The 9887-nt window shown below is 33.8% G+C and overlaps 1 protein-coding gene across 7 annotated transcripts in view; it reads left to right on the forward strand.

The window, feature by feature from the left end:
- TBC1D32 (TBC1 domain family member 32) overlaps positions 1-9887 on the forward strand; it is a 286304-nt gene that overhangs the window by 239350 nt on the left and 37067 nt on the right. For all 7 annotated transcript variants that reach the window (XM_023737184.1, XM_023737181.1, XM_023737180.1 and 4 more), the window contains 3 exons: positions 2267-2336; positions 4102-4217; positions 5331-5485. In XM_023737184.1, coding sequence (XP_023592952.1) covers positions 2267-2336; positions 4102-4217; positions 5331-5485 — 341 coding nt within the window. The remainder of the gene's footprint in view (positions 1-2266; positions 2337-4101; positions 4218-5330; positions 5486-9887) is intronic.

The raw sequence follows: 9887 nt of genomic DNA on the forward strand, positions 1-9887 counted from the left end.
GTTAACCAATGTCATAAAACAGCATGTGTGTTACTGTTACATGAGAAACTATCTGTTCTGTAAGCCTTCACCTGAAGTACAATAAAATATTAAAAAAAAAAAAAAAAGTGACCATAATTCTGTGTGAGAATAGTTTATGATACATGTTTTTGGTACCAAGTGACAGAAACCCCAATCAAACTTTCTTTTTGTCTGAGCAGAAAAAGAGGCAGAAACATTGACTCATATAATGAGTAAAGCTGTCTTTAGCAATCTGTCCCCTTTCTCTCCCTTTCTGTATACTGGATTCATTAGTTTCTACTAGCATCTCATAGGCCTGGGATTAATAGAAGGAAAAAATTCTATCCTCACTCCAGCTTGAAAAATTTGAAGAAGACATTGAATTGTCCCCTTGCTTAACCTGTTGCTAGGTGATGAGAGTCTCTGACTAGAAATGCAGAACTGGTGTCCTTTTCTCCTTAGTACAGTAAGAGTTCTAAATAGAAGGAATTCTAAGCTATATAAACTGTGGCTTAGCTGCTATCACTATAGCCAAAACATAGCAAGTCTACGTAAGTAAAACTCAAGTGTAGTTTATCAAGAAATTAACTGAGCACATCTATTTTTTATCTTATTTTATTTTTATTTATTTATTTTTATTTTATTTTATTTTTTGTTAAGGGAATTAACCACTCTAGGGTGACTAACCGTCACAGTTTGCCTGGGACTGTGAGGGGTTCCTGGGATGTAGGACTTTCAGTGCGAACACCAGTAAATTCCCAGGCAAACCAGGACAAACCGGTTACCTTGACTCTAACAGTGCTAAAATATTAATTATTGCTGGTCAGGGGAATAAATATTTGATAACAGTGATATTTAATTTGTTCTCCCTTATCTCTGCAGATCTGAAGTCTACTTGCATTTTAATATTCAGTTTAAATGCCACATCTTCCTAACCAGCTGGAAATAACTCTCCCTCTTCTGAATTCACATCACAGTTTATCTGTGCCACTCTTATTCCACTTAGGACTTTAAAACACCTTTATCAGCATTATCTATAAACACATTTTATCTCTGACACTACATGACGAGTTCCTTAGGGCATGATGTATGCTTTATCTTTTATCCCCCATAGCTTCTAGCACAGTGCTCCACACTATATCAGAAAGGATTTATTAAATGGAATGAATGAGTCCACAAGTGAATAGATTATATTGAAATTATGAGTTGACACCATGGTATAAGGGAGGGATGGGAGAATGCTAATATGGCATTCAGAAAACCTAACTTTTGTCCTCTCTACCACTAAATAACTGTGATTTTGAACAATTTTCTTAACTTTGTGTAAGTACATTTATGTGTATATATGAGTGTGTGTATTTGTGTGTGCATGCACTATAGTTTCTGCAGCCAAAAATTGAGTTTCAACTAAACCCTTAGTATTCACTTTTAGCTTGGTCATCCAGTTTTCTCAAGAACTAATTCAAACTCAACCTCTCCTTCAGCTCTCTCTACTGTACAACCCCTTTTTCATTTTTATTAGACCATCACAACTCCTGCTTCACAAAGAAAATCTGGCTTGCAGGAAGATACTCCTTCACTCCACCCTCATACATTGTTAGGCATTATAAGTAGAATGCTGATTCCTTCTTAAAGATTTAGACATGCACGTCAGGAAGGATTAAACAACTATGCTTGTACATATTTGTAATTTAAAATCTTATGAATATATATTGCTTGATGAAAATACAGCATTTCTGGACCACTGTTTGGATTAACAAGGAGTCCTGGTGGCACAACAGTTAAGCACTCGTCTGCTAATCGAAAGGTTCATGGTTGGAGCTCACCCAGCAGCTCCAAGAGAGAAAGACCTGATGATCTGCTCCTGTAAAGATTATAGCCTAGAAAACTCTATGGGGCAGTTCTTCTCTGTTACTTGGGGTCTCTATGAGTCGGAATCGACTTGACCCCTAACGACATAACTACATTTGGATTAACAGCCCTTGTGTTCTAAGAACTGAGTAAAATAGATTAAAAGAAAAACTACTTTAGCTGTTTTATATTTAATATACTTTTAAATGCTTTTTATAAGCGAAAAGTTATTTGTAAAAATTTTCCTGTTGATTTCTTTGAAAATATAATTGACAGCTCTTGAACAAATCCCTCAATGTTTCCAAAATTCACATTAAAATATGCAAAAATATTTCTTTCATCAGTTGTCAATTAAAGTGTGATTATTATGCAGATTTTTATACATTTTTATAACCCAGTTTTCTATTGTTTTTAGCTACTGATGCAAATGTGAAGAATGAAAGTCTTTCATCTGTGCAGAAGCTTGGCATTAAAATGACAGTCAGGTATATTATAGGGAAATATCTCTTTGGTATATTTGTAGAATTTGTTTAATCTGCCTGGTATGTGCTTAATGGTATTTAATTTAATGCTCAACTATTTTGTATACTTAAGTACAGAGTTTATCTTTCAGAAAATAACAACTTGGTTTTTGAAGATATTGGCACATGATTAAATTACCTCTTCAGGTAATTCAGTTACAGTTCATTATTATTCCAGAGGCTGTGTAAGCCTCTATGACTACCAGGTTTTTTCAAAAATAACATTGTAAAAATCAGCATATTTGTACACAGTCATACCATTTTTTATAATATGGTTAGTTCTAATTGTAAGCTATGAGGATGCACACAGAAGTAACTTAAGGATAGATGCAGAAGTAAAAATGAATGAACCAGAATTATTGTATTTTGAATTTTTTTGTATTCAAATTGTAATTTTGAAAAGGAATGGGCAAGCTTAAAAGCAGTAGAATGGGAGATAAGGACTGAGTTCTTAAAACTTCCTTTCTTGCTTATTAAATAGAGATCTTTACAGTCCCATTCTATTTATAGGGTCATCTTCAGAATCAAGTATTAAAAAAAAATGCATGTGAAAGCTGTTCAAAAGACTGAGTGTTTTTTACAAATTCATAGCATTATGATGAAAATGGAAATACTAATTCTAGCTCTCCCACCTGTATAACATAGGGCATGTAACTATTTTGGTAATATTTTGTTACCCTGTACTCCCTATTTATGCAAATATTTTGTGATAACCCTACAACTGTTGTGAAATGTAGTCTATAGATAATACTAGCAGGCAAATCACATATTTTTAAAATTCTTGTAATATCTTATTCATAAGAATTATATGGAAAGTGATTTGTAATGAAATGCTTGGATATAGCCACAGTATAAGAAATCACTGGCACCTGCATGTAGAATCATTATGACTATGGCAGCTACAAATGCAGACTGATAGGGTTTTTGTTTTGGTTCCTCAAATACCACAATCAATGTTATCTTTTCCAATGTGACTTTCCAAAATGATGAACAAGTCTTAGTAAAGTTTCAAACAAAACAAAGTACTATCTTCCCTTGATTTAGACATAGTTATATTCAATGTATATTAAAATATAGAAAAAACATTCTATAATTTTATGTAAAACAGAAATAGGATCAGATAATTATAAATAGGTTTTCATTCACACAAATAATATCACAGGTGGTTGTTATGCAGGGCATGTCCCATGTCAAACCTCTTGGCCTTCGTCCTCTAAGTACCAGTAGCCCCCACCGGCCCATGTCACTCTGATAGTCAAAATGCCCCCATAAATTCCCATAGTGGTTCCTGGGGGAAGTACTACCCCCATTGAAAACCACTGGACTAGATGAATTCTAAACTGGCTTCTAGACTTAACATTCTGTAAATCTAACTCAGCAGCATTTCATGTTTTAGATTAAGTTCAAGAAAAAAAATACTTATATTCTAATATTCATCTACAGGATATCTAAGTTTGTTCTCTCATCACTGTGTCATCTTTCCTTAAACTTATCATTATTTACCATATCAGTATTGCTAATCCAAATATGTAATAATTATCAAGAACACATATTGAAAGTTAATTTTTCCTACGTGCTGTTTGTAACATATTAGCTAAAGGTGGAAATTTGAAAACTTAAAAACCTTGAGATTTCAAGAGGAATACACTCCAGTGGATTCAAATAATTGAATTTGCAATCCAAGTTCTGAAATTTTTCATTTCATATGTTTTGTGGCCTTTTAATTTAGGTATGGCAAATTCCTCAACCTGTTAAAAGATGGTGCAGAAAATCATCTTTCCTTGGTCTTAAAGCACTGTGAGAGATTCCTGAAGCAGCAGCAAATTCCTATAAAGTCTTCTCTTCATATCCTTTTTGAGTGGATTCATATTAGTTGAACTTTCTTTATATATTTTTCCTAGTTCTTTGATGGAATACCTGAACACATTTTCATTGAAATTATACTGTAACCTATATTAGTGATTTATTTGTTATGATATTTTCTTGTAGTATTTTTACTCTGTATTTAAAGTATTCATTCTGTTATATGGAATCATAATTATTAGATTCAGTCTTATTCATTGAATCTTCAACTGAATAATGAAACTTATTAGAATATATTTCAGACATATCTAAGAAGTTTTTAAAAGGCTGCTTTATCACTTCCATTTATCATTCCATTTTAAATGGTTAACTTTCAGAAATGGAGTTTCACTTGAAGAAAATGTTTACAAACTGTTTGCATTACTGAATTCTAAAAATGTGTGCATTTTATTATGATGCTTGATAATCTAGTCATTCAGGAGATAACTAGAGAAAGTATGGTACTGACGTGTTAATGAGCTGAACAATTCATTTTTCACAAAACCAAAAAAACTCGGTTGCCATCGAATCGATTCCGACTCATAGTGACCCCATAGGACAGAGTAATACTGCCCCATATAGTTTTCAAGGAGCGCCTGGTGGATTCAGACTGCCAGTCTTTTGGTTAGCAGCCTTAGCTCTTAACCACTACACCACCAGGGTTTCCTTTTTCACAGACTGGGTACTTTTTCTCTAGTTGCTAGTACCATTAGCCTCCAGTGGGAATGTGAGCACATAACCAAAAACCAAACCCATTGCCGCTGAGTCGATTCCAACTCATAGCGACCCTATAGGACAGAGTAGAACTGCCCCATAAGGTTTCCAAGGAACAGCTGGTGGATTTGAATTGCTGACCTTTTGTTTAGCAGCTGTATCCCTTAACCACTGCGCCACTAAGCACATAGTACATTAAAATAGTTATTAGGTAAGTGGTGAATTTTTCATTAGTAATAGCTTAAGTTTGCTTTAGTAGCATGTAAATTGATTGAAAACAAAGTGAGGACTAAGTACCATTTGGCTCTCTTCCTGGTAGAAATTCTGGAAATGATTATGGTGTTCTTATATTTAATTTTGAAAGACAGAATATTGTAAAAGTTCCTTAACTGTGTTTTTCAGTCTGCCTGCAGGAGAGTTACACTGGCCATGACTGGTTTGTGTCTTCTCTGTTCATGATAATGTTGGGGGACAAAGAGAAAACATTCCAATTTCTTCAGCAGTTCTCCCGGCTTCTGACCTCTGCTTTCCTTTGGTTGCCAAGACTGCATATTTCTGTAAGACTTTTTAGTCTGTTTTAAAGGAGAGTTTGAAATTTTAAGGAAAATCATATTTAAATTTATTGAGATCTTATTATTTGTAGAGGGCATGATGATAATTTATATTCATTTTATAACTGATACTTTCTACTGGTTCTCTTTAAAAGTACAGATTTGACATCATCTCAAATATTTTGGGTTTCAGCTAATGGTAACTAAATGAAAGATTAATGATAGAAGCATTTTAAATGGGTCATTGAGTAATTTATATTAGTTAAATTCTGTATGTGAAAGAGAAGTGTTGAATGAATATTTTTTATTGCTGCTTTGTTAGAATCTCTTGATGGTTAAAATCACAGTAAGAGAAAATCATTTATTAAGTAGAAGTTGTAGCTATATTCTATTGTTACTAGTTGCCATTGAGTTGATTCTGACTCACGGCAGGAAAAAAAACACTCTTTTTGTATATATTTTGGAGATCTGTACTGAGTTTCCACCACTCATCTGTCAGTTTGTCATACTCGGGTGGCTTGTGTGTGGCTGTGATGCTGGAAGCTATGCCACTGGTATTTCAAATACCAGCAGGGTTACCCACGGTGGACAGGTTTCAGCTGAGCTTCCAGACTAAGACAGACTAGGAAGAAGCACCTGGCGGTCTGCTTCTGAAAAAATTGGCCTGTAAAAACATTATGAATAGCAGTGGAACTTTGATATACTGCCAGGAGACGAGCCCCTCAGTTTGGAAGGCACTCAAAAGACAACTGGGAAAGATCTGCCTCTTCAAAGTAGGGTCGACCTTAATGATGTGGATGGAGTCAAGCATTCGGGACCTTCGTTTGCTAATGTGGCATGACTCAGAACGAGAAGAAACAGCTGCAAACATGTAGTAATAATCAGAATGTGGAATATATGAAGTATGAATCTAGGAAAATTGGGAATCCATCAAAAATGAAATGGAATGCATAAAGATCAATATCCTAGGTTTAGTGAGCTGAAATGGACTGTATTGGCCATTTTGAATCAGACAATCATATGGTCTGCTATGCCGGGAATAACAGCTTGAAGAGGAATGGCATTGCATTCATTGTCAAAAAGAACATTTCATGATCTATCCTGAGGTACAACACAGTCAGTGATAGGATAATATTCATACATCTACAAATAAGACCAGTTAATATGATTATTATTCAAATTTACGCTCCAACCACTAAGACCAAAGGTGAATAAATTGAAGATTTTTACCAACTTCTACGTCTGAAATTGATCAAAGATGAAATCAAGATGCATTAATATTACTGGTGGTTGGAAAACAAAAGTTAGAAACAAAGAAGGATCAGTAGTTGGAAAATACTGCCATAGTGATAGAAACCAGAAATACCCTTTAATACATTGATTTAATTATCTTCAACTACTGTTTGCTTTTGAGGAGCCCTGGTGGTGCAGTGGTTAAAGCACTTGGCTGCTAACCAAAAGGTTGGAGGTCTGAACCCACCATCCTGCTCCTCGGGAGAGAGATGTGTCAGTCTGCTTCCATAAAGATTTACAGCCTTGGAAACCCTATGGGGCAATTCTACTTTGTCCTGTAGGGTTGCTATGAGTCGGAATTTGATTCAAAGGCAGTGAGTTTGCTTTTCTTTAATTTTTTTTTTTAACTGAAAAAAAAGACTTTCTAAATGGTGCAGCAATCATTCTTTATGGAATTTTGTCAAGAGTCAGAGTTTAGCTAATTGTTAATATCAAAACTGCTGATAAAATGATTAATTAAAAAATATCAAGAAATCAGTTATTTTCATAAAGGAATGCCTACTATCAAATAATGATAAAAGTAACAATCATATGTATGAAAAAGTAGAACAAATTAAAAACTAAAATACTGTTCGTTTGTATACAAACAAAATTGCACTGATGATAAATTGGGGTAAAGTAATATTCAAACTGATGTAGTTCAACAAAAAGATCATGTGACAGTTATTATGGATGGTAGCCCTCTGTACTCCTACTGAAATAATAATTACCTTGTTTAGAAAATTTACAGTTAACAATTCTAATAGAATTCACATAGAAGTTAAAATTTTTTAACCTTAGCATGTCATGGTACACTTGCAACCCATTTGCAGGACATCAGCAAAAAAGAAAAGTCGTATGAGCAGTCATTTGTAGGAAAAGGACTAGCATCAAAACTGCTTCCCTTTCTTATATATGACTTTAAATCTTACTCATATTTGAAGATTCCATTTTCCCATTCTTTTGTTTTTCTAAGAGGAAAAAGATAATGTTTTCTAGAATTATAGGAGCCCTGGTGACACAATGGTTAAGCACTCTGCTGCTAGCAAAAAGGTTGGTGTTTGGAACATACCCAGTGGCTGCACGGGAGAGAGATCTGGCAACCTGCTCTAGGAAAGATTGCAATCTAGAAAACCCTGTGGGACAGTTCTGTTCTGTCACATAGGGTTGCTATGAGTTGAAATTGACTCAACAGCACCTAAGAACAACAGTTTTAAAAAGGATCTCCAAAGTTTTCTATTCACTCCTGTACATGATGCTCATAATGCACAAATTAATTACAACATTGCCGATAAAGCATGGCCCGTTCCCTGCCCGCAGGTTTGACTGTATTGTATCAGTTTGGATCAGTTTGAATTGAATTGGTGAGTTTCAGACATTTCTGATAGGGTCTTTCTACTTAATTTTCATAGCAACATAGAACTAGATTTTTCTTAGTGTCAGGAATAAAATGACTCAACAGAACTACCTATAATGGAAGAATAAAAACTAAAAGACTACTTACTAGGCTTCATTTTAAAACAAGTATCTTTCATTTTTAATCAGTAAAGTAAAATACTCTGAAGAGTTATTTTAAAAAATTCTTGTTTTATGTTATTATGTCACTTTCTAATATATCTCCCTAGTCAAAAGTTTTTACTGATAATTTTTTACAATTATATCTTAGAATAGTTTATATATTAATTTATATGTTACTTCCAGGATATATTAAATGCTTTTTCTTGCATGTATTCTGCTGTAGCCTGTATTCTAGATGACAGTTACCATCTTTTCAGGGAGTTGTGACTAAGCAAAATATATCAAAACACTAAAAGTATACCAAGTATAATTTATCAGTTGCTGATTCAGAAGATTGTTTATTATATTCATGTGACTCAGTTATCATTATTGATCTGGTTTTAGGAACACCATTTACTGTAAATTACAGCTGTGAATGACAGCTAATAGACTGATTAATAAAACTTTTATTATGAGTGAGTTTACCATGATTATAATGTGCAATCCTTAGTATCTTTTCTTGTTGTATTTCAGTCAGCAATATACTGAGCAGATACTATATACAAGTCTTGGTGCTAGGATCTGTGTTGGTTATCAAAAAGTATGGCATAATTTCTTCCAGAGTATAATCCGTAAGAGTAGAAGAACTCTTGACTTATCTTGAGAATCTATGACATAATAATGGCTTCAGAATATAATTAATAAGCCTTAGTAGACCTACTGTAAAGATGTTCTCAATGCAACATAAAAATGATACTATATAATAATCACTACATAAAAATGGAAATCTTATACTACTATTATACATGTATTTAGACAATTATTACCTTAGTTTGACTGTATTGAAAATTAAAATCTTATATATGTGTAAGTTTATTTTTTACTTTCGTATATGCTTATTGTTGTGTTGTTGGTGGTGGTGTTATGTGTGTGTTGTTGTTGTGTGCTGTTGAGTCAATTCTCACTCATAGGGACCCTATAGGACAGAGTAGAACTGCCCTATAGAGTTTCCTAGGCTGTAATCTTTATGGGAGCAGATCACTAGGTCTTTTCTCCTATGGAGAGCCTGGTGGGTTCGAACCACAGACCTTTTGGTTAGCAGCTGAGAGCTTAACCACTGCTCCACCAGGGCTCCTTTCATATGCTTATTAGAGTCATTAATTCTATAAATAGACGTTAGTGAAACATTGTGTATTTCACTAAAGAAGATGAATTGAAGAATGTTTATCCTCATTCAGTCCATATAATTATCTTTAGCTACTCAAATAAGTAGCTTTTTTTTTGTTGTTGGTCTAGACATCTTTCTAAAGAAGTTGCTTTTTTTTCCTCATAGACATCTATCTAAAGTTGACTGTAAGATGTCTATTTAATCTGCTGTCTCTGTATTTAGCCATCAGTGTATGGAATTAATGTTTTTTCTTGTACTATGAGGTGTCTTCCTGAGAATCTGTCATAAAAATACAGATTTCTACAATGTGCAATGATAAAATGACAAGAAAACTACTGACAAATCCAGCCACTTATTTCAGAAATTTTAATGTACAACTTAAACCTGAATCCTTAAAAGCAGCTTAGCAATATAAAGTTTGAAAGAAATCCTTAATATTTTAACTGTTATGAAATTATTATATATGAATTT

The sequence above is a fragment of the Trichechus manatus genome, unplaced genomic scaffold, assembly GCF_000243295.1.
Source record: "Trichechus manatus latirostris isolate Lorelei unplaced genomic scaffold, TriManLat1.0 scaffold00098, whole genome shotgun sequence".
In the NCBI taxonomy this organism is placed as follows: domain Eukaryota; kingdom Metazoa; phylum Chordata; class Mammalia; order Sirenia; family Trichechidae; genus Trichechus; species Trichechus manatus.